The 24,802-nt window shown below is 42.2% G+C and overlaps 1 protein-coding gene across 4 annotated transcripts; it reads right to left on the bottom strand.

The window, feature by feature from the left end:
• Positions 1–486: 486 nt before the first annotated feature.
• On the bottom strand, positions 487–22,951 carry chd4b (chromodomain helicase DNA binding protein 4b). 4 transcript variants are annotated; one of them, XM_034697189.1, is made up of 40 exons: positions 22,610–22,951; positions 22,104–22,318; positions 21,503–21,627; positions 19,717–19,971; positions 19,488–19,603; positions 19,275–19,374; positions 18,932–19,142; positions 18,707–18,828; positions 18,467–18,590; positions 18,090–18,262; positions 17,248–17,493; positions 16,800–17,003; positions 16,443–16,654; positions 15,971–16,102; positions 15,784–15,883; positions 15,419–15,610; positions 14,759–14,959; positions 13,931–14,068; positions 13,715–13,836; positions 13,425–13,598; positions 13,169–13,310; positions 12,822–13,071; positions 12,601–12,725; positions 12,413–12,505; positions 12,187–12,328; positions 11,046–11,215; positions 10,709–10,895; positions 9,459–9,545; positions 8,439–8,530; positions 8,210–8,343; positions 7,707–7,851; positions 7,194–7,350; positions 6,021–6,106; positions 5,650–5,902; positions 5,503–5,556; positions 5,196–5,372; positions 4,924–5,032; positions 3,604–3,736; positions 3,305–3,500; positions 487–1,787 (listed from the first exon to the last, which is right to left on the bottom strand). In XM_034697189.1, exons 2-40 carry the CDS (start codon positions 22,165–22,167, stop codon positions 1,585–1,587), a joined length of 5,946 nt encoding a protein of 1,981 aa, XP_034553080.1. In that variant the 5' UTR covers positions 22,168–22,318; positions 22,610–22,951; the 3' UTR covers positions 487–1,584. The 4 variants fall into 4 exon arrangements, with proteins under 4 accessions (XP_034553080.1, XP_034553081.1, XP_034553079.1 ...); XM_034697190.1 differs by having other exon boundaries at positions 10,721–10,898; positions 22,610–22,922; XM_034697188.1 differs by having other exon boundaries at positions 10,709–10,898; positions 22,610–22,921.
• Positions 22,952–24,802: the final 1,851 nt, after the last annotated feature.

Here is a 24,802-nt window from a genome sequence, read left to right as displayed (position 1 = left end):
AATTCACATTTTAGCTGAGTTGGAACTAAAATACAAGTTCAGTATTTCAAAAACAATAAAGTGGAAAAGTCATTTTAAATCCAATTTTCAGTAATATTGTGTGATTTACATATACACCATCCCTATTTTTACTTAGTTTACCATGTAGAATATCGCAATATATCACAATATTTTGATATCATGATATATATATACTATATACTATAGTATCGTGACCCAGGTATCATGACGTGTATCGTATTGTAAGGTTCTTCGCAATACTCACCCCTAATATAAACACACTTTGAGAAGTGGGTTGCTCTGGCAGGCTTTGCCAGTTCAATTGTTGATGTGTTACTTAACGATGGTCAACTCCACTTACAATATACAGTCTATACACTAAACACTTGCATATCAGTTGAGGCTGTAGTTGGTCAAAATTGTAAGAATATGGTGAGAACATGATCCTAACATGAGAGAATCTCTCAGAACTAAAGAAACCTTAAAAACTGTCGACTTTTTATTGTTGTCCATAAAAACAAACAGCAATGACGAAAGGTGGCAACCATAATAATAAAATTCAATCATGTAACAACATAACAAAAGACAGTAAGAAATTAAATTAAGTTAAGCTTGTCATCATTCACAAAAACCATCCCATGTACCTAAAAGCTGTAGAGTTATTACATGTCCGGATAACAAAGGAGAGTTTCCAGGGAGCAGTCTGTGGTGCAGTCTGTTAGGAATGTCAAAGTTCTACTTGAGGAGCACAGTGAGCTGATCGTGGATCGAGTCACTCGACGACAGACAGGTACGTTTGGGATGTAGGGTCAGGAGGTAACAGGTCTGACAGACTGATAGAAAAGTGACTAACAGTCTCTCAGTGTCAAAGAGTCTTTCTGCAGTAGAGGTGCACATTAATATGCCTTAATTTACATACAGGAAACAAACACATGCTCATTCTCTCCACACACGCAGGCACGCACGCACGCACGCACGCACGCACGCACGCACGCGCGTGCACACACACACACACACACACACACAGGTGAGGACATTAGAATTGAACTACCTTTAAAAAATGCTTCACAATTTTCTACATGTGAAAATGAGCACAATTAAACTCCTTCAAATCTTTAATAATCTGAAAAATACTACAAAGCACCAGTATACTCCAAACATGCTGCTTTTTCTCCTGCCTAGCTTCTTCAGCTTCATGTTACACAAAGTTACAAATACAAGTTTGACCCTGCTGTGAAGAAAGAACAGGACAGGTCAGTGAAGCGTCCCGCAGTTCAACAGTGTTCAGGTTACTGGAGTTAAATCTGAATCCCAGCAGAGGAAGACTCCTCTCTGGTCTGCCCCAGAAGAAAGTGATTTCCCCCTCACTCCCGTCCTAAATCTGTTGTTTCAGTCTGGAGAGAAGTCAAGTCCAGCAGCACAGCTGATGGTCTTCTGAGTCTGGAGTTGGGTTGTGAGTGCAGAGTGAGGAGAACTAACCTGACTGTGCTGTACATGGTGTTTGAAGGGAAAGGACGTTTGCTACATGGAGATGAGGTGAGGGCAGCTGGCCTCTGAGGGAAAATAGCGTGCAAGGTAGTTTGCTCAGCGCGGCACCTGCATCTGCTGTGAGGTCTGTGATTGGTTCTGAGGGGTGACCTCAGGACCCCGGCTGGCCAATCGGCTGAGGATGTTCCTCTCTGACATTTGCAGCCGCACAGCCACAGGAGGTATCCTGGCGATGGTTGCAGGGAGACGCGTGACGTCAGCTTTCATGTCGCTCAGCAGTTCCTCGAGCTGTTTGAGAACTGGATGATATAAATGTAGGATTACAAGAATGAAGGACTGAGACAGTTTAATGTTTTTAAACTACCATATTCAAGGGTTTGTCTGCATTAATACCAGACACCGCCTGTCAAAAAAAATCTCTCATCTTGGGAAAAAATGCATAAGGGAACAGGAAACAGCAAGTTTAAGGCCCCTCCTTTTTTGGGACATGTGAGTTTTTTCGATATTAAAAGGCATTCTGTCGATTTCTAGAAGGTGTTGTTGGATAGGAGCTAAAAGTTACTTCATTGAGTGTTATAGGGCAAATAAATGGACAAAGTAATGGACAGCACCAGTGTTAATTTTGGCGGCTATGTAGATTTAGACTTAGTCTTTAGACGAAAATGCCTGTTAGTTTTAGTCACATTTTAGTCTTTTCAGCCCTTTATAGTTTTAGTCTAGTTTTAGTCGGCAGAAACTCAAAACATTTTAGTCTTTGATTTTTGCCGAAACATCTTCACTCTTTAGATAATTAATGTAGTAGATCAGATATCAGTAACAGGGTTATACCAAGTGTTAAAATTGTCAACATTTCATTCTTTTAACACTTTTGCTTGGGTAATATTTTAAGATAATGAATTCAGCCTGTCCCTGCTAAAAATTCAGAAGAAAACATTCTGGATGTGACCACTGTGACTGTATTTTGATTCTCTTGATTCACAGAAAAATGCCATGAAAAGGATGTATTGCACATTTACGACGGTCGTTGAACCGGCACACTGGACAGACAGTTCACGGCACTCTGAAATGCATCTGCACCTTCGATGACATGGAGTTGATCAAAACTTATTAAATGTGTCTGATGAACTGGATTAAATCAAGCTGTAGACGCAGAGCTTTTTACGGTAATGGCGGCAAAAACGTCAAACATCAAATATTAAACAGACGTCCCCCGGTTGTGTCTTTGTCACTAACACAAACCGGGGGTAAAAATCCTCAATGAAGATGAGACAGATGCATGGAGTTGAGGAGAGCTGGTTCATAAAGCACACCTGCTGCAGGTAGAGACTAAGCTAACACTGAACCCCTCAGATAATAACTCAGCCTATCACAGAAGTCATCACTTTTATCTTTAAAGACACACAGTGGGGGAAACATGGACTCTTAATGTCCGACGGTCTGCCACTAAAGTTTCTGCCTCGTCATATTCTCGTCAACAAAACCAAATCATATTTTCGTCAGAGTTTATATTATCAGTGAAGCACTTTAGCTCGTCATAGTCTCGTTTTCATCATGAAAAAATGGGTCATTGACGAACATTTTTCGTCATAATTTTGTTAATGAAATTAATACTAGTTCTGTTGATTCCTAGAAGGTGCTGTTGGACAGGAGCTAAAAGTGATGTCATTGAGTGTTATATGGCAAATGCGAAGTAATGGACAGCACCTGACTTTTCAGTTGCCATGCTTTAAGCCTTGCTCAGTAAACCCATCTTTTCCATCAGTGATTACACTATGAAACCCTCACTATGCCTCTGTTTTGATCCACCATGTCTTACCTTTATGCAGAACTGCATTGGCGGGCTTGTTTCCCGACATGGACTCCTTGCTGAGGTGCTGGTGCGACTCTGCAAGACACTCCACCTCACTGAAGCGAGTGTTGAGAGCCATGGAGGGGTGGGCCGGGTCCTCCGTCATGTTGAGGTACGCTGCCCTACGTAACTGCTCCTCAATCACCAACGCCTGCTCCAGTAGCTATCGTGGACAAAGAGATACAACCTGTCCTGTGAGATGTGCCAGACACAGACCCAAGAGAACACACAAACAGAGAGGGGAAACATAATCGTGCTCTGTTCACCTTGAACCTGCGAGCCAGAAACTTGTTCTTGATTTCCAGGAAGTTTCCTCTGCTCATCTCTCCTTTGAAGGGCTCGTTGAGGATGGCAAACCTCACATCGTTTTGCACATCCTGCCAGCGAGCGTAGCCATGTCTGAGAGAGGCTGTGGTCAAGTGCAACAAAACCATTGTCTAGAGAGAGCCTAATCATTATGTGCTCTTTTTTTCTCCAGCTTATTTTAAGGGTAATACATGCATGAATAACTTTATACACAATGGCTGCACACTGAAAGCATATTATTTAAAAGCTAACTCGTATCACAACCTGCCATAAAAATGTAGTCCATTGTTCTCAAAACATTTTAAATCTGAAATCATTCTCATCGGCCCCAAATCCCTCCTTCCCTCCACCCAGAACTTCTCACTCCTCAACCCCACCCTTTCCTTCAAACCACACATCAGAAACGTCACCAAAACATCCTTTTTCCACCCCGAAACATTGCTCAGATCTTCTCTCTCCTCCTCTGCTGCAGAAACCCTCATCCACACCTTCATAACCTCCTGACTTGACTATTGCAACACCATTCTTTACGCCCCCCCCCCCCCACTGACCTAAAAAAACTCCAGTATGTCCAGAATTCAGGTGCCTGGTTACTCACCCACTCCCACTCCAGAGCTCACATCACACCCATCCTTCAGCACCTCCACTGGCTCCCCATACAGCACCGAATCCACTTCAAGATCCTGCTCATCAACCTACAAAGCCCTCAATAACTTCGCCCCCTCATACCTGACCGACCTCCTCAAACGTCACTCCCCATCTCGCCGCCTCAGATCATCAGATGCCAATCTCCTGTCCCTTATCACAAAGTCCAAACACCGCACCTTGGGGGACAGAGCCTTTGCCATCGCTGCCCCGGCTTTCTGGAACTCTCTCCCTCCACACATCCGCAACTCTGACTCTCTCCTCTCCAAAACCACCTCAAGACCTACCTGTTCAAAAAAAGCATACAACACATGACCTCTACCCCACCTCTGTCCTTGTTCTGTTTCATTTACCTGTTTTATTTGTAGTTTCATCTTTTGTATAGCGAGTATAAGTAGGTTTATTTTCTCTGATAATAAAACATATTCATTAATATTTAATAATATAAATGCTTTATACACATCTTCTTAAAGCCCAATCTGACCCTTTCAAACAGATCCATTCAGTCCAGCCAACAGTTTCTAACTCAAAGGTTCAGCTCTCTTATTACTTAATGAGCCGACAGCATCACTACTTGTTTGTATTCAAGAGGTTTGTAAACAATCATACATGACACTTCGACATGAAAAGGATACTGTATGATTCCAGCCAGGAGCCAGTAGTCATGGCGACGGTGCCAAATCTCAAAGGTCTTCTTAGTGACGGTGGCCGCCCTCTCTTCATTCTGCCACAGAGAGTGCAGCTCTGGAGAGGATGAGAGAGAGGTCAAAAGACAGAAATGAGAAAAAGAGTGGAGGAAAAGGGTGTGGTTTTGAGTGTGTGAGTGTGTGAGTGTGAGTGTGAGTGTGTGAGTGTGTGAGTGTGAGTGTGTGAGTGTTTGTGTGTTTGTGTGAGTGTGTGCCCTCACCTGTGAATCCTCCGTCAGCAATGTTGAACATGAACCTCTGCTTGGTGGCTTTTTTCTTCTCTTCACTGATGTTAACCACCGGTGCAGCTGTTGTTCCTCCTCCTTCTTTGGTGTTCTCTCCATTCTGCAGTTTGCCAGACTCTTCTGTTTTCAGGACATCCTTCTCTTCTTTTTGCTCTGTGAGAAAACAAAAGAAAACATGCCAGCTTTAAAACTCAAGACACCCTCTCTGTTAAATTATTTCTAACTATTTTCACAATTTGTTGGTTTCCTGTGTTAGTGTGTCTGCGTGTCAGAGTGTAAGTACCCTTCTCCTCTGTCGGTGAACTTGTGTCCATCTTCTCATCTTTAACTTCCTCAGCTGAAACAGAAGGAGCTCCATAAGAATGACAACAAACAAAAATAGGGAAAACAGACACAGGGGGACAGAAACCGTCTTTAAAATCAGTCTCACCTTTGGACTTGTCCTCCTCTGAATCCTTGCCCTCCACACCTTCACCTTTGACCTCAGCAGGACTGTCTTTCTCAGTTTCTGCCGTCTTGTCCTTCTCTTCCTTCTCCTTCACTGCATCCTCAGCCTCCTTTTCCTTTCCTTCGTCTCCATTTCCTGTCTCCTTCTCTTTATCCTCTGTTGCTGCAACGGAGTCTCCCTCTCCTTTCTTTTCACGGGCCGGAGATTTTTCAGATTCATCTGGAATTTCAATAATCTGGGCGACAGAGAGGCAGGCCAGTTTCACATTTAGATAATCTACAAATTCAAGAAATTCTTCCACCTTTTGCACTGAAAACAAGAGAGTGTGATCTGGTTATCAAATAAGAATTTACCTCTGGATCATCTGCCTTTTTGGCTCCTTTGACATCTTCAGTCTCCTTCTTCATGTCGTCTTTGTCCTCAGATTTTGACAAATCCTCTGATAAAATAAAAAAAGACATGCTACTGATGAGAGAAGTTTCCTGTCCTTTCTTTCTATAGCAGTCAATCAAACTAGTCATATACTTGAAGCTCTATGTCTGCTCAAGGATTTAACTGAAATTTACGTAGTACTTGAAGAAACTGAGTGATGACAGTTATCTGAGTGCTGCGCAGGAAGAACAAAACTCTTCCTCTTACTTTAGGGATTATTTCAAGAGTGTAACGTGAATTCAAACACTTTTCTTTGCTGCAAAAGTTGAGGTAAAGCATGTGGTGCTGAGGTTAGAGCTTGAAGGAAACAGAAATGCGTGTCATTTATCAGAGGATTCCCACAGACAGTGTTGCAACATGCAGTATGTGTGTCTTTGATGGCTCTCGCTATACAAGAAAAGTCAAATTTAAGTCAAATCTTACTCAAGCGGTAACCTCTGGTCTAAAAATATGAGTCCAATGCGGAAGTGCTAAAAACTGCAGTTCATCGTATTGGAAACCGTATTGGAAACCACATACACACCAATTAAAAAAAGCTGATCTTTACAGCAGAAATAAACATGTTTACAGCCTGGTACAAAAGACGAGTGTAGTCTTGATAGCTCATTTCTCAATCGGCTCACACTGTGCGGGGGGTGAATTTTTTTCAAACGCAGCAATTTCGAAGATATTGAGATTACAAATCTTCCAATGAGAGGTACAGCTGACTTTATTGACAGGCGGGAACACTGTAGCTGTTGGCAAGGAGGCTCAAAGCCCGCCTCTTAACATCACGATCACTCCACAGCAGCAATATGGCTGCCGTCGCCGATTGGCCTCAAAACAACGCTTCAAAAACAGATGGGTGACGTCACGGATACTACGTCCATATTTTGTACACTCTACGGTCTTTGGTGGCTCTCACTATACAAGAAAAGTCAAATTTAGAGTCTTCCTGCATTACATTCACCAGACGCCGACATGAAAGTACATGTATGAGGTGAAAATTTTAACATTTTATTTAAAAAATGTTGAATATTAAGTTAGGTTTAGTTATCATTAATACAAAGTATATGTTTTTGCGTGTGTGTGTGTAGGTGTGTGTGTGTGTGTACCTGGTATAGGAGTGTTGGGCTGTGTGTCTGCAGGGGTCCCACTAGAGGGTGTCTTTGGGTCTTCCCCTGCAGCCAAAGCTGCAGCTCTTTTGTTCTCCTCCAGCTCGGCCATCCAGGGCATCGACCACTGACCGTTCACATGCTCAAACTCTTGCACCTGTAAACCAGCATGACTTTCAGTCAGCCCATGACTTTGTAAAAATGTTTCACATTGTCAAAAAGCTGAACTCGACACTGTTCAGAATTCAACATGTCACGTCTCTGTTAAATATTCCCAGTATTCCATAATAGGCCTTTCTCTGACTGCAAAAACTTCAGATCGAATAATCTGGGGTACGGCTTTGATGTGTTAATCTAGGACATAATGCTAAATGCAGTGTGTTTTGCTGCCCATAGAAAATAATGTTCATATAGATAGATAACTTAGGCTAGAGAGGGTAAAAACATGTTTTAAATAAACGTATCTTCTACTGTTTTATTCATGTATTTATCTTTTTTTATAAACTGGTATACCTTTTTCCTTATCAGTGACATAACACCAATACGGGTCAGCACATGCTGTCTGGATAGACCCTCACGCGGGACACCATCCGCAAAGGTCTCAGCTCCATCAGCTCCGGGCTCACATAGGTGACGCATGAACAGAGACACGTAGGCCCTGCAAATTATTGAAACAGTAAAATAAATGAACCAGATTCATAGAAATAAAGATTCAGAGGCTTCATGTAGGCTGTATATAGCCCAATAAAGGGATGGTTATTCTTTAGCATTTAGAAATATTGGTTGCTCTGGATTAACTGAGTTTTGGTTTCATTCACTTCTTATACTATCTAAATATTTGGGTAACTTTAAGCCACATCTCTGACATGTCACATCCTGTACAGACCTGAAAAGACTCACAATAGCTTTGCCTGATGCTAACAATAAACAGTTTGTGGTGTGGTCAGATTTTTTACATGATGAAAAGAGACTTAAAATTTACTGGAACAAACAGAAAATGTTGCATTGAGGCTCACTTGAATTCTTTCTCTGACTTCCCTCGGAGGTCCCTGACCAGCCACTGGTTGGTGAAAGCATCCTGGGGAGGCATCCCATAACGCATCACTGCATTCAGGAAAGCTTTCCTCTGCCGTGAGTTGAAGCCCAAAACCTGGCGAGAAATATACGAACATTGAAAACTTTATGCTGTAGTAGAGAAATTAAACAATTGTAATGGGCCAAAGAAACTTCACAGCAGGAACTCACCTCGATGTTCCCGCCCACTCTGGCCAACAGTGGAGGCAGCGGTTTGTCCCGATCGTTCCTCAAGCCTTTACGGTTTGGTCTGCGGGCATTAGCTAAGAGAAAACAAACATGGTTCAATTATAAAAGACAGAGAATACAGTTTCACATGAAGGGTTAAAAATCAAATGGGATGGTAGTGTTTCATCATGTGTGTTCTTAACATCCTGAAGAGGCTCTGTGCTTGTGTTCCACTTACTCTCTGATCCTGCTGAAGCTTTCCCTCTCTGCACCTCTACATTAAATACTTCTTGTTAGAACATGAAGCCTTCAACTGAAAGAAGTGTTGTGGTATGATGCATTTAATGAAATAAAAGTTCCATAATCCATAATCATACACAACAAAAATATAAACAATACAAGACAATTTATACTTTTGCACTTGTGAATGAATACTTGAATAAATAATATAAATGTTAACTGATAGAACACATTAGTGAAAATTTTGTTCTGGAAAGTTTAGAAAGTGCTTCTTGGGAACCTTAGTGCATATCAAAATAACTTAACAGTTGATATGAACACAAACAACTTCTCTAAAGTGCGAATGGACTGTTCAGTGGGCTGTAAAGCCATTCATTTGAATTTTCTTCTTCTGTTTCTTTGCTTTCTGCCTTCTCTTTTCCTCCTTTCTCTTTTTCTTCCTATCTTTTCTTGCCTCTCTACGCAGAGCACAGATGATGCAGCAACAACTGCTGTTCCGTGGGTAGATGTTGGAGTTGTCTATGAGGATACTGTAGCTCTCGTCTGAATCAGAACAAAAATCTGTAAATGTGGTTTGAAGGATGTTAGTAGATGAATAAACAGGTGATCAAACAGTGCAGACTCCTTGTTACCAGGAAGGTCTACAACCATCTCAAGCATTGCTGGGATCCAATCTCTCTTACATTTGCTGTATGTCAAATGGTAAGTGTACATCTTTTTGGTGGTCCATCTTACCACCACAGCGTGCACAAACACCTCCTCTATGAAAACCGTGAGCCTTACCTTCACTCCGCTCATCAAAGTCCTCGTCTCCTTCCTCTGAAGCCACCGAGTAATCAGACTGGTTATCAGACTGATCCTCCTGCCAGTCTGAAGGAAGCAAAGACAGAGAAATGTTGAGGGAGGAAACACAGAAGGTAAGAGTCGCCCCTCTTCATTTCAAATACATCCTAACACCTTGTGGAGCTGCGGCACCTTTAAATAAATGACAATGCTTTGAGCCAGCAGGGGGAGCTGTCGCTTTAGAACCACATTATAACTAAAGATTCTCAAATGAACAAATTAAAAGTCTTATTAGTTAAGTGAATTACAACTAAAGTGTTACGACTATGCTGATTTAGGCTGAAAATAACATACACTGAAAGACAGAACCAGCTCTAAACTTGTCTGATGACTTCAGATTAACTTACAATGATTTTTGGTTTGTACAGCTTCACTAACATGCCACAGGAAAACATTCAACATGAGATACACTACTTGAGTTTGAGTTAATTATTTCATTTAATGGTTCTTAATAAAGGACCTGTTTTGCTCATTAGACCGGACTAAAACGTGATTTTAAAATATACATATGTAGTTATAAGTGTTTAAAAGTCTGAGCTTGTGTTGAAACATCTATCAGTGAGGCTAACGGTTATGAGGAGCAAAGAAATGATCAGTATTTTTATTTTGATCTACAAATTTGAACATGCACAAGCTTACTATATCTGTTGACTTTAAATGGAGACAAACTGGAGCATTGCTGCCTTTGTGCAATATTATTGGATCTCATCCAACTTGTGAAGCCCAGATTACAACAATGCCTGTTGATAACATTTAAAGCCAATCGCCTGCATTCATTACAAATATAAAGACAGCAGTTTGAAGGCTAAAAAGTCACATGTGGTACATTAGAGATTGTTTGTTGTCCTCTCTCCTTTACTAGTTTTTAAAGTAAATACTTTCAAGTGCATCAGTTTAACTTTGTATCCTTCTAGAGATCTGCCACTTTTGTGTTCTGCAAAAATCTGCTACTGCTCTTTTTGTTCCCTGATGGCAGCGATTAAACGAGCTGAGCCAACAGATGTCTGAATTTAACAATTTCACAACAAACACAGAACTAACATCTTTATCCAATCTCAAACCACATAACAAAAACAAAACATCATGCCATGCACTCACTGTATTTCTCACACCAACACAACACGAGTCCACCAAGAGCACTGCACAGCAAACACGCACATGAAAAAGTTGCATTATATGTTGTTCTGTACCCTGTCTTATACCTCGGTCCTCCTGGGAGCCGTCATTGTAATTAACTGGCTTTCTGGTTCTTTTGCCTTTGCCCAGATTTCGGGCTAAGTCTTCCTGCTGCTGCTCATAGTGGTGACGCAGCAGCTTCTCCCAGTAGTCAGGATCAACACTTTCCTCCTGCTTAATCACCTCCCGTTCCACCTCCTCCTCCTCAAAGGATGATAAAACATGATAAGCAATACATCCGACATGCGCAGAAAGCCTCAGGATTTGGCTTTTTTAAAAATGAAAAACAACACCAGTGCTATTTGAATTATTAAAAAAACTCTCAAGTACACTTTTTGAAGACACTCTTACCTCATCATCTTCATCTTTGACCACATACTGGGCCACTTTAAATGAGCTGAGGTATTCGTTCATGCTCTGGAGCTCAGTGTCGTCTGTGGCATCCTGGTTCCTGTCGAGTAAACGGTCAATTGCGTGATCGTCGTAGTGGATCACACTGCTGTCGTCCTCCTTGTTGTCTCCTAAACAGAGGATAGGTCAAACAGAAAAAAATGGAAGTAGAGACTTTATTTACTCTTCAGAACATATCAGTGGTGATGGCTGGAACATTTTTCTATCTAATTTTCAATTTTTCAGTCTCTATTCTCCTTAACCAAACCAGAATGTGAAGTACAGCAAAGAGGTTAGCGATCCTATCCTAGCCAACCATTCAACAAATCATTGTGCTTGACAGATTTTTGGACAAAAACAAGCAGATTTAAAAAAAAAAAATGGCAGCAGCCTTCATATGACATCAATCAGAAACACATCTAACTCTTGGAATGCTTTGGCAAGCTATGGACAATATTTGTGATGGACTGATTGATTATTGGTGAAGGAGAATCAGACTGTAAATCTGTAGGTTACATTTAATTATGTTCAATGCACCCAAAACCAATATAGATTATTATTAAGTAAGCCATTTGTTTCTCAGAATATGTTTAATCTGAGTTGTCCTACTCCTCTGGAAAGCCTCCAAACCTCCTTCATGTCATTGTGGCTTAATGACGTTATGTCATTTCTCAAATTGGAGAAGATAAGTCTAATAGTGAAGGGTAGTTCTAAGAAATTCAAAAAAGAAATTGAATTGTTTTCTTGATTATTTTCACTCATTGCCAGTCTTTCCTCTAAACTAGACCCCCTTCAACTTCTCTCTCTCTTTCTTTCTTTCTTTTTTTATTCTTTTTATTTTCATTTTTTAAATTTAATTAATGTTTGTTTGTTTATTGTATTCCATTGCCATTTATCTATTTGGTGACCACTCTATTTAAAACAATGTATCTGATAATTTTGCAGAGGGAAATAAATTTATTATAATTTTCTATGAATGCAGAGAACAGTGTTCATTGTTCTGTTAGGGAATAAACAAATAAGAATAAAACAAATCCAGAAGCAATGAGTATATTTTTTGACAGCTCCACTCTGCTAACACACTCTAGGCAAATCGACTCACCCATTCCAAGTTCATACTTGAACAACTCTTCAGTTCCAAACTTGAGGATGTCATCGAGCTCCTGCTTGGACATGGAGCCTGTCTTGGAGCCCAGACCAGGCCGCACCACCAGATGGGTGAGCATCATTTTCTTCTTAGCCACCTGGTAGAGGAGACAAAGACACGAGGATGTCTTCACAAAACCCTGTCATATTTGATATGAGAGGGAATGTGTAATTACACTGACCTGTGTGATCCTCTCTTCCACAGAGGCTTTGGTAACAAAGCGATATATCATCACTTTCCTGTTCTGTCCAATACGGTGAGCTCTGCTGAAAGCCTACAAAACACAGACATAAACAGTATCATCATTTATCATCAAGCTCAATTGAAGTATTGATGTAGACTTGAGGTTACAGTCAGGGGGTTGCGTACTTGGATGTCATTGTGGGGGTTCCAGTCTGAGTCGTAGATGATGACTGTGTCAGCAGAGGCCAGATTAATACCTAAACCACCAGCTCTGGTAGAGAGGAGGAAAGCAAACTGTGGAGCACCAGGAGCTGTTAGAAAAAACACAAAGAGAGAGAAAATTATAACACAAATGAAAAGCCTCAGCTGCTGCTTTCAAGCAATACAACTAACTGTATTTGGCTCACCATTAAAGCGGTCAATAGCCTCCTGTCTCAAGTTTCCAGTGACTCCTCCATCAATTCTCTCATATTTGTATCCTTCATTCTCCAGGAAGTCCTCGAGCAAGTCCAGCATCTTGGTCATCTGGGAGAAGACTAGAACCCTGTGACCTCCCTCCTTCAGCTTCCTCATCATCTTCTGCAGCAGCGTCAGTTTTCCTGAAGACTTGGTCAGAGCGTTTCCTTCATACATGCCATTAGGAAGCTTTGGTGCCTCCTGCAATAAGAAAAGATACGTTATACATATTTAATTCCACATGCATCCTTAGAAGAATCTCAATTTCATATATTTGGGAGAAAATATTGGATCATACCATGGCGGCTGCAGGAAAGAGGTAGGGATGATTACAGCACTTTTTCAGGTCCATCACCACGTTGAGCAAAGAGACTTGGTTTCCTCCTCCACGAGTGTTCAGAGCCTCAAAGTTACGTGTGAGGATGAACTTGTAGTATTTCCTGATTAACAACAAAGAAAACAGCAAATTGAATAATGAGATAAGTGACATCAGAGTTAGAATAGATACATTTGACATATAGAGACCAGTTTAAGCTTCTTCTTTCTATACTTACTTCTGCATGGGGCTCAACTCCACTCTGACAATGAGCTCGGTCTTTGAAGGCATGTGTTTGAAAACATCAGCCTTCAGCCTCCTGAGCATGTGTGGTCCCAGCATGTCATGGAGCTTCTTGATTTGGTCCTCTTTGGCAATATCAGCAAACTCCTCCAGAAACCCTTCCAGGTTGCTGCAGAGAGAGAAATAAACAAAACAAATACAGGATCAACAAGGCTGACCCGATTTCAGTCTGTAAAACTGTACAGAAACATATGATGAGGCTTTAGGAGCTACTTGACTACTGACTTGAATCTCTCTGGTGTCAGGAAGTTCAGCAAGTGGAAAAGCTCTTCCAGGTTGTTCTGGAGCGGTGTGCCAGTCAGAAGCAGCTTGTGTTGCAGAGGGTAGTTGTTCAAAATTCTGAAGAACTGAAAACAGGCAGGGAGAAAAGAACAAAATATTTGATTTACATTTAATACACAGGATAAAAAAAACAGTTTAGGAAGTTCTCAGTATAATTACCTTGGACTGGTTGTTTTTGAGCCTGTGAGCCTCGTCCACAACCAGGCAAGCCCATTCAATGGATCCCAGCACTGCCTGGTCAATGGTGATCAACTCGTAGGATGTCAGCAGGACGTGGAACTTGACTGTTGAGTCTTTCTGTATATTACAGGGAGAGGTGTACAATAGGGATGGGCATTTCAAGCCAAAATGCTATTCGATAATCATTGGCATCTATTCGACGATTATAAAAATAATCACCCCCCAACCCCCACTCACACACACACACACACACACACACACACACACACACACACACACACACACACACACACACACACACACACACACACACACACACACACACACCTGTCCCATTAACAGCCTGTTTGTGTGGCAGGCACATTGACATGCAGCAGGACGAGGTGCTGCTAGTAGCGGACACTGTCAGCGTCTGTCTCAATCTTTATGTCGGTGTTTCTGTGACGCAGCGTGGCGTGTGTTTACATTTTACAGCCATGCTCAGTCTCTGGAAAAATGTGTGTAGTAGTGTGAGACTTAGAAATGGAGAAAATCACCACTTTGGGAATTTAAGCAGTTGTTTGCTTCTTCAGGTGCCATCTCCTGGACTAAATACTGAAACATGATGGGATTCCTCTCTCTGCATTGTATACAGGTACACTGATCACCCCAGTGAATAGAATGCAGCCCACTTTTTAGATGAAGTGCATCTAATACCGCAGATTTTACTGTAATTACATGAAATTACATTTGTTTGACCAGTAACCGATAATAGAAATGTTTGCGTCCCAAGTCTATTATCTTCACTTTTGTTCTTTGTTTCCTTACCTTCATCTTGGATGCCTTCTTCCCGCCTCGGATGGCATTTCCCTCAAAGGAGAACTCGTTCTCTCTGATCACAGCCCTGCTGTCTTTATCACCAATGTAGGTCACTACGTACATGTCAGGGGCCCACAACTCAAACTCTCTCTCCCAGTTTATGATGGTGGACAGAGGAGCACTGACCAGGAAGGGACCTTTTGAATGACCCTAGAACAGTGTGAAAAAATGCTACATTATCGTCAAATGCTTGCATTTACGTCATACTCTCATCAAAACAAAATGACACAGGGAGAACTCATCATGTAACCTACAAGATATTAAAACAACTGTATTTGTCCTGCCCTGCCTTTAGGACAAAGTTCCTCACTTAGGACTCATCCCCTTTAATGGGCGGAGTTAATTTGTGTCACCTGTCTGAACCTCAGCTCCTAACACAGTTTGACAGGGGAGGACAGACTGGACAATAAAGCCCCAAGGCAAGTAACTACAAATACATTAATGTTTATATGTTTATAACAATATCAAAGCATGACTGTGTATTATTTTAAATCAAGCGGTGCTTATATGATAATAAATGATGATATAACACAAAGCTAACACTGTCTTTCAAAAGCCCATTAATAAATACAATGATTTAAACTGTAGTAAGAATTATGCTGTACTGACCTCCTTGTACAAAGAGTAGAGGAAGACAGCAGTCTGCACAGTCTTGCCTAGACCCATCTCATCAGCCAGTATGGTATCTGTGGCCTGAGCCCATGAAAACCTCAGCCAGTTCAACCCCTCCAGCTGGTATGGATGTAGAGTTCCTCCTGTGCTGTCCAGGTAGTCTGGCTGCCGATCAAACTTGATGGTGGGCTGGAAGGAAGAATACAAATAGATATAAACTCCACACAGGTTCTGAAATACACTCGACAGCATTGCCTCATCTTATCATTTATAATTTATTGGTCTGTTGTAAACATAGAAAGATATGTCTTACAATAACCAAGACTGTGGTTGAAAACAAGAGAAAAGTTTGACATGCTTACATCTACAACTGGATTAGCTGGTGGTCGCTCTGCTTTCTTCACTTTGACTGCCTTCTTCAACTTCTTACCAGGTCTGCCCTCTTCACCCATCATCAACTCCCTTAAATGACATGACATGTAGTGAGATAAACATATTTTCAATAGTATGAGAGAAGGGTTTTACATTTCTTCACAGTTCCCTGCATACCTGTGATTCCAGTATGTCTGTTTGTAAGGGTCAAACTCAGGGATGTCCATCTCCTCACTCTCCCAGGTTGACTGGTCATAGGGAAGATCCCTCCACTTGATCAGGTAGTGTACGTTGTTCTTTTTATCCACACTAACATGAAAAGAGAAAAAAGAGGAGCTGTGATGATGCACAACTACTGTGTCGACTCTCTTAGTGTACAACTTGGTTGTTTGGATCAAAATGAAATTGATTTCCATAGAACTTCTTTATACAAATGTCTGTCCTTGTTAATTACTTGAATTCTAATGAAATGATGTGTCTCCTCGGTAGGTGTCAAACTTTCCAGTTTCTTATCTTTAAGAATTATTACAAAACAGACACAAATCTTTAAGGAAGTAATCAAACAGCATTTTCTAGAGCAATTCAATTTACAGTAATGCTCCTCTAATTGTATAATTTGGTACATCATAAAAGGTCAAATTCAGCCTACCTGTGGTTGAGGACTCGGTGGATCATGAGCCACTCCATCTTGACTCCAAATCGACAAAACTCCTCCTCCATGTGGACAAAGAGTGGGTCCTTGTTCTTCCTCTTGGTGCTTTTGTCATCATCACCCTCACCTCCAAAATCCACAGGTGGTGGTTCATCCATGTCGGTCTTTCTCTGGTAGTTTCGGAACATCACCTGGCAGTTCAGCTCCAACTGAGAAGCAATGAAAGGAAAAGAAAGAGTGGTCTCATGCAGGGATGCTCAGCTTGTGTGATTACTATGTGTGTGTGCTAGAAGTGCACAGAATATTTCAGGTTCTTGTCTATTGGGGAAAACAGTTTGAGAGAGTGTGTAGTACCTGTAGCTCCAGCACCCAAGAGCAGTGCCAGTAGGACATATTACACCATTTGACAAAGAACTCTCGCTCCCTGCGGCCTGCAAGTGGTGGGGGATCGGGAGAATCAGCAGGAAGGTCAGCAGGCCGAGGGACAGGCGTGGGGGCTGGTGGCTCCCCCCATCGCCATGTTAAAACCTTCTGGACTTTGCCCTTCATCGTTGGACACTGTTAGGAGAGGATTTATTCAGAAAAGCACGACAGTCAGTGAGCAGAAGCAGTTTATCTCGTATAAGTATTCTTTAATACAGGACATATAAATAGTGATATTTAAGGACATGAGAAGAAGTAAAATAAAAGACTGCCATGATTTATCTAGAGTAGAGTAGGCGTGCACAAGATGGTATCTGCATTCCAATGCTCGCCCACGTAAGCACACGCAGACTCTCACACACCAGTGCACAGCGCTCACCTTGCAGCGGGGGCAGATCCATTCTCCGTTGGGGATTTCTGGCAAAGGAGGGTTGAGGCAGTGGATGTGGTAGGAGGAGGGGCAGGTGTCACAGCAAAGCAACTCCCCTCCATCCTTGCACACCCTGCAGAACTCAATGTGGTGGTCATCTTCTTCCTCAACCCCTTCATCCCGTCCGTCTTCCTCATCTTCCCCTTCAGCCTCAGAGAGCTCATCCCTGGCCTCCCACTGGATCCCCTCCTTTTCCTGGTGCCAGAATTACAGACAAGGGGAGGGGTGGTGTGGTGTGTTTATGAGGGGGGAAGAGGGAGGGGGGCAGATAGGCAGGGAAGGTATGCGGAACGGAGTGAAAGGAAAAAAGGGGAGGGGTATGGGGTGATTTTCAAGAGCACGGGGGGGGGGGGGCATTGCGTACGGGTGCATGTTTTGCGTGTGGAGCCATAGTGGAGGGAGGGGGCAGGCGGGAGGGAGGAGGCAGGAGGGAAGGGACAAGTAGAGGAAATGGGGGAGGGGGGGGGGCAGTGACACGTGTGGTGGAGAAAGGAGGGATATGCAGGAACATGAGGAGAGGTTGTGGGGGGGGGGGGGGGGGGCAGAGGACAAAGAAATTTTGAGAAGACAAAAATATTGTGAAATCACCGTTAAATTGATTAAATCCCACTGCTACCACCCTCCTGTCAGGGCAATTTTCAGGCTACCCATTTCTACACAACTGGATTTTACAGACAAGTGTAATTTTTGACATATAACCTGAAATGACTTATCAAGACCTCCTTTCTGTAATATACAGGAAAACATAAGGGCCTTCTCAGCACAGCAGTGAGACATGAATAGGTACTCACGCAGTGTGGGCAGCTCCACTTGCCCTCTGGTGCTTTCTCCATGTCAGGGTCCAGACAGACCATGTGATACGCTCTGGGACAGGTGTCACACAAAATGATCTCTCCGCCCTGTTGGCACACCTCACAGTAGTCCTGGTGGTCTGTCTCGTAGCCATCACCATCCTCGGTTTCCACTGAGAGAGCGAGTCCACAGAAAATAAGAGGATAGGAGAGAAAGAGACCGGACTCATAATCAGCAGTGACCTTCATTTTGGCCTTGACTTTGATCTGACTTGACAAAGTAAAAACCTCCGGTGTTAAGTTGGTGTCTGTTCTTAAATCTTTGTTCAGCAGTGATGCACAGAGAAAAGTGCTTTTTTTCATATTTCTATGCCAACCTTTCTTCTTTTTCTTTGCACTCTTGGGTTTCTTCTTAGGACGGTTGCTACGGTTCGAGCCATCTGACACAGAGAAACTCCCATCATCAAAGTCACTGTCAATCTCAGGTTCTTCTTCATCGCTCTGACGGAGAAACAGTCGGAGAAAGGACATTGAGAAAAAGATCAAATGCGTAGTTGCATTGTAGCACTTCACTGATGTTACTAATGTTAAAGAGACTGGCAGAAGAAGTGTCTTACAGAGGAGCGCTTCCTTTTGCTGTTGAGTCCCCCTAGTTTGATCTTGAGTGGAGCCACCTTCTTAGGTTTAGGCTTAGGCGGGGGTTTAGGCGTGGGCTTTGACTTCTTTCGAGCATTTGGACCTGAGAGAATACAAACATCCAAGTTGAAAGAGCTACTCAAGATATTGAAATAGAAACGGAAACCAAAAGCTTTCTATCATGTTCCTCATTTATCCGACTTTACCTTTGCCCTCTTTGGTCTTGGCCTTGCGTAGTGGAGGTGCAGGGGCTGCTGGGGGTGCAGCAGGTGTTGGAGCAGGGGCAGGGGTAGGAGCAGGTGTGGGTGAGGCAGCAGCATTGGTTTCTGCCCCTCCGTCTGTCCCTGCCACGACCATGTTCTCAACAGCTGCAGCCACATTGGCAGCTGCCAAGGCTGCATTGGCAGAGGCACAACCCTGCAGGAGGACAGAACACAACGTGAGAAACTTCCATCTCTAATGTCCAACACACAAGAGGACATAACATGTGAATCATAGGTCCCATTCATAAGAAGTCCGACTGCTAATCTTGTTCAGAACTGGGAATACCTTTAGAGGGTTGTTGGTGCTGAACTCTCGCCACTTAGCCATCATTAATGTCATCATCTTGGAAACAGCAATTTTAGGGTTCTTCGCTGCAATTAAAGGCCTATGGGCATAACATTTGCAAGAAATATAATGATTACTTATATTATAACTCTTTGATAACATTGAAGAGGTAAATATTAATATCTACTGTTAATATAAAAGGACTATACACACCTAACAAACTGGCTGAAGGCCTTATAGTTGGTGAGGGAGTTGTAGTCTTCCTGAGAAAAGACATGGTCAATATCCTTCATGCCCCAGGCCTCCAGCAGCTGTGTGGAGCTTTTAGGCTGAGATGGGAGAGAAGCAGGTGTGAGGGGACAAACATAAGAGGGTATTGTGTCATATAAGTCCTGAAGAAATGTCTTATGTACACTTAATAGAGGTCTGAATAAACTTTTACCTGGCAGTCATCGTCATCATCGTCATCATCTTCTGGTTCTGGTTCTTTTCGTTTGCTCTTGGAGCTGGATGAGCCACTTTTCTCGGCTGTTGAGCCTCCTTTCTTCTTGTCTTTGGCCGAGCTAGAGCGCTTCTTCTTCTTCCTCCCTGGGGCATAATCACTTCCTTCACTCTCTGACCGCACACCTCCCTCGTCTGCATTTCTCTCTACTGCCTCTACTCCAATCAGGTGCTCTGGGGAGCTGACTGGCAACTCCTGCAAGACAAAGAGCCTCTTAGCAAATAGCACAAAGTCACGGGTGCTTATATCATTTTTATATAACTTGAAAATGATATGTTAGAGTGTAGTCTCTTTGTTTGATTTCTAATGATATATAATAACTTTACTTTATTGGCACTGGAAAGCCTGCAGAAGTCAGAGATACACCCTGTGATCCATGAAGCTTTAATGGTTAGTGTATATTTTTTTGTATTGGCAGAATATTAGTTGAGAACAATTAATCAACTGATCTTCCACATCCCTATCAAAGAAAAATCATATATTCACATCATTTATGACATGATACAAAACATGACAATACATGTGAATCAGTCCACTATTTGTCTGCAATGTTATTTAATCACTGGAGAAGGTGGGAGTCAACAAATAATTAAATCCATTAATATTTGCAGTTCCAAAATAAGATAAGAAATTGAGGCCACTCCGATGGATCTTTTGGTCCTAAAGGCTGAGGATTCACATGGGTCTTATATATATCAATACTTAATGTACACAACAAATCGGTGTCTGCAACATTTACACCACCAGATGTGACCCCATCTGGTCAGTTCAAAGTTGCCATATCGTTGACCAGGTCAAAATGAACAATTATAAGCAGGGGCATCGTAGTGGGGGGAAAAATGGGACTGACTACCTAGGGCCTAAGTGGGGAGGGTGGCCTTAATGGTCCTGAAATAAAATGTGTTTTCTACTACGCTTTTATTTTGTTTTGTTATAACTCCAATAAGATAACTAAAATTGACTGAATACATAAACAAACATTCAGAATTCCTTTCTGGAATTTATTTCCAGCTCCATGAGATGCGCGTCTCATGCCTAAAGTGGGGAATTGAAAGAAAGCACTAGTATAATGCCAGAAAATAGTGAATAAAGGGGTAGGATTAGAAAAGTTTTAACTTCTTCCTACTCCTTTTCACACTCATGTAAAGTCAAATGTTTCAGTGTTTGCTAATGGAACTGATTGATTTTGTTTCTTTTGTATAACTATTTCTTCTTTTCTACTTGTATGTTTTTTTCTATTTTACTTTTACATGATCGAAATAAAGACATCAAATCAAATCAAATCAGATTTCATATTTTCACAGCATCAAGTGTGGCTGAATCTGATTGAAAGTAAACTGTAGGTTTTTAGAGTTTTATTTGACTTCATGAGGCTAGATTATACCAAATAATGCCCCCTTGTTGTTAAACAACAAGTCACTTCAAATAATCTTGTTTAAAGAGGTGGACAGTCTGAAGGTCAATATTGTGCAGTTACATTTGGAGAAATTGTAAAAAAAAAAAAAATAATAATAATAATAATATTGATATGTAGCTTAGTTTTGAGTCAGTTAACCAGGATAGTTTTAAGCATATGTTTTTGTATAATGCTAAATAAACCAGTATTAGAGCAGCAATGTTATATTTGGTGATGGGGCCCACTGAGATATCTTTTCAGGAGGGCCAAGAACTCCTGGCGACGACCCTGATGATCCAAGTGTACTTTGTAAATAATGTGCAAACTTACCTCTCTGACTGGTCTTTGCCTTTTGCTGCTCCTACTCTCACGGTTGCTCTTCTTCGCTTTCTTCTTCTTCTTCGCCTTGGGTACCTCTTCTACGTCAGACACAGCTTCCTCTGGCTCGTCCTCACCTGCGGGATGACGGGCTTTTTAATGAGCTGGAGAAGACAGTCCTGTGCACTGTGCAAGAGGGACAGGAGGGAGCACTGCTGCTGCTGCTGCTGCAGGCCAGGGGGAGAGAACAGAAGCAGCTCGCGCGCACTGGCACGACTTGGCATATGTCCGTGCATGCACGCGCACACACAAACACGCGCACACCGAGGTTAAAACTTGTCTGCTCGTCGTGTTTGAAACTTTGACACTTCACTCTGGCACTCAAGAAAGCACGTGCGAGGTGTAAGGAACCAGAGGGGTTCAAATAACAAAAGTAGAACTGTAAACACTTGATAAGTTAGCTAACTAATCTATTTTGGCGAGTGACGGGCGGCCCGAGCTGACTAGTCCTAGCTTACAAGCTAATGTTAGCCTCGGCGAGCTCAAGTGACAGCGAGAGATGGACCTTCTTCTTCCGAGGAGGAGAGAGGGAGAAAAAAAGAAGCGAGCTTACCGTGAAGAAGTAAGGGCTCGTCAGTGGCTCCAAAGTCCTCCCTCTCATCCTCGCTGCCCGACATTTTCCTCAGCGTTTTAATTGTATTTCTTCCTGGTCGAATTAATCCCCCCTAAACCTTGCTGCTCCTCGGTCGGCGAGGGAGGGAAAATGACGTGGGACTGTTGGAGAATGGACCGGGGGTGTCCAGGCAGGAAGGGAGGGGGTGGTGGGTGCTGCAAAAAAAAAAAAAATACATGGTACCGGTTGGTAATCAGTCATTACTCGTTTCTTATCATTGTAATTGCATGTAATTGACCACCTGCACGCTCTAACAAGTTGAATAACTACATTATCCACGCTTTGGTGTTGTTTTTTGACACATATTTGTCTTGACAGGAGTGAAAGAACAAGTGACATCAAACATCACTTTAAGTATAAGCATCAAGTTGCACAATATATTGAAAACAATACATCATAGAAAAGTTTATGCATTGAAACCCAACATTGACACATTAAAAACTTACTGTACAGTGTGGTCCCGGGTCGAGATGTGCTCTCTGTCTCGGCGCAAGTTATGCTGTTTGTGCGGCAGTTGTTGTCATTAAGTGCTCATTCATTAAGCCGGCTGAGCCAATGATCGGCGACATTAAACAAACGAGCCGTCAATGACCCAAAACACGTTGCTCCGTCCCCCTCTTCTCTCTCCCCCAACCTTACAGCACAGCTTAGCTAACATCCTCACAAACACACAAAGGGGGCAGACATCCCATAATAATTCCCCCTCCCACACTCACACAGGACTCTGCATAGTTACCTCGCAACGGACAGACCATAATACTCAGCCTGCCCCCACCCCCTCCACCACGCGCGCGCGCGTACGCACGTACACTACCACCACTACACACACGCATGCACCAGGCTCAAAGCATGCACACTCCTTCCCCTTTCCACTCGCAGTCCCAGCCCCCTTAGCAACCCCGTTGTCATGGCGACACCCCCCTCCCTCCTCTCTCCCGACAGACCATAATACTCTAGCAGTAGCAGCATACATCCCATAATATACAACTCTTAAAAAAGACAAAAAGAAAAAAATACAGTCACATGTTCTCCAAGGGAGCTCAAGTCCATTGGTGACAGACCATAATACTCCTCATCATCACCCACCTGGGAGTGAGTGTGAGTATGCCAAGAAGTCAAAGAGCCTTCCATTTTGTTCTTCCTGATCCTCCTCACACAGGTGGACTACATGCCCACAGTGAGTGTACAGTGCAGATCACTTTATGGTTTAACTGAACTGGATGGGTGTCAAATATGCGACTACAATGATGCCAACAATGTTGCTCAGCATGGCAGAAGTAGGAAGAGGCCTCCAGTCACAGTGGTGTCATCACTGCTGGAAACTGCAGTAACTCTCCCCTCACATCTTCTTGTTGCATTGACCAAGATGATTGGGATCTATGTTTTCATTTGGGCTGGTCAAAAAAACAAAAAGGCCAACAGGTGTGTAAAGACTCAAGTGACTGTTGGTCTAGGGTGCAGGTGAAAGGTCTGTGTATTAATTAATACAAATGCACAATATGTTGCTTTCAAGTAATGCAATTGTAAAGAGCTGCCTTACATAAGACACCCATTAAAATAAATATAGAATGACAATGAAAGGTATATTTTTGAAGTATTTCCTAGATGTGACACTCAAGGATATAAGCACAAAGTCGTCTTATTACTCCAAATGGCAGTTACACTGTATTAAAGAACAAGGTTTTAAAGGAATTATCAAAACACATTAGTTAGAGGTTCAGACAGGCTGAATATCCTCTTGCTGCAGTCTGACCCTGTAGCACAATGTAGCCATGCTGCCCACTGTTTGAGATCTTTTTTTAAAAGGAATTTTCGGCTTAAATTTAACCTTTTAGCTCAGCGGGTTTTTTTTGGTCCACACTACTTTTTCAAAGTAAGAGCACCTGGATGTGCAACAAGTTGAATTAAGAGGACAGAAAGATGTGTTCACTGTGGGTGACAGACTTACTAACGTACTGTGTGATGAAACAGTCATTTACCCTTGTTGAATTCAATTTTTTTTCTATACCACAGTCAGCTTTGGTTATATACAATACTGTTACTTCAACTTCAACTCATCTGTATCAGCAGCAAAGATGATCATTAATTCACTGTCCATGTATTCTAATTCTAACCCCTGATTTATGATGCTGGATGCAGACCAAAGCTACATTTTGCTTTCAAGTTTGGTTTGTAAAGCACCAACTAAGAGCTGACATTCTGTAACTGAGACAAAGAAAACAGTACATTTGATTATCTAAGGCTGAGATTTTCACTGGTACTAAAACTGACAAAATGTGACACATCTCATACATGTATCTACTGCGCAGGAGCTGACTTATTAAATCATCAAATTAGAGCCCTCAGGATCTGTTACAAGAACAGCAGAAAGACTTGAGGGCTGCTAATGGTAAGGTTTTTCAAGGGTATTTGATTTCATAAGATGCCTGCCAAACAGATTATTAGGGCACAGCGTTTTTTGTAATTCGTTCCTGAAGGTATCATAAAGTGGAATAACTTGAAGGTTCAGCATGTACTACTTGAAATGTTAAAACTCAAGAGCTCAGAAGAAGCACTGAGAGCACTCACGTTTAGTATAATCATGCTTCATTTAGGCATTAATACAACTTGAGAGGCATCAAATCAGGCAGTTATTTTAA

Source organism: Notolabrus celidotus, chromosome 12, assembly GCF_009762535.1.
Source record: "Notolabrus celidotus isolate fNotCel1 chromosome 12, fNotCel1.pri, whole genome shotgun sequence".
Taxonomy (NCBI): domain Eukaryota; kingdom Metazoa; phylum Chordata; class Actinopteri; order Labriformes; family Labridae; genus Notolabrus; species Notolabrus celidotus.
This window is presented reverse-complemented; position numbering and strand designations above follow the sequence as displayed.

Excerpts from the sequence above, each read along its gene's own strand:
- chd4b (XM_034697188.1), bottom strand. The coding sequence starts at position 22,167 with ATGTCGGGCAGCGAGGATGAGAGGGAGGACTTTGGAGCCACTGACGAG. Across the intron at positions 15,611-15,783 it reads CAGCTAATCCAGTTGTAGAT|CCCACCATCAAGTTTGATCG; the intron begins GTAAGCATGTCA and ends TCTTCCTTCCAG. Across the intron at positions 12,506-12,600 it reads ACCCCCACAATGACATCCAA|GCTTTCAGCAGAGCTCACCG; the intron begins GTACGCAACCCC and ends TGTGTTTTGTAG.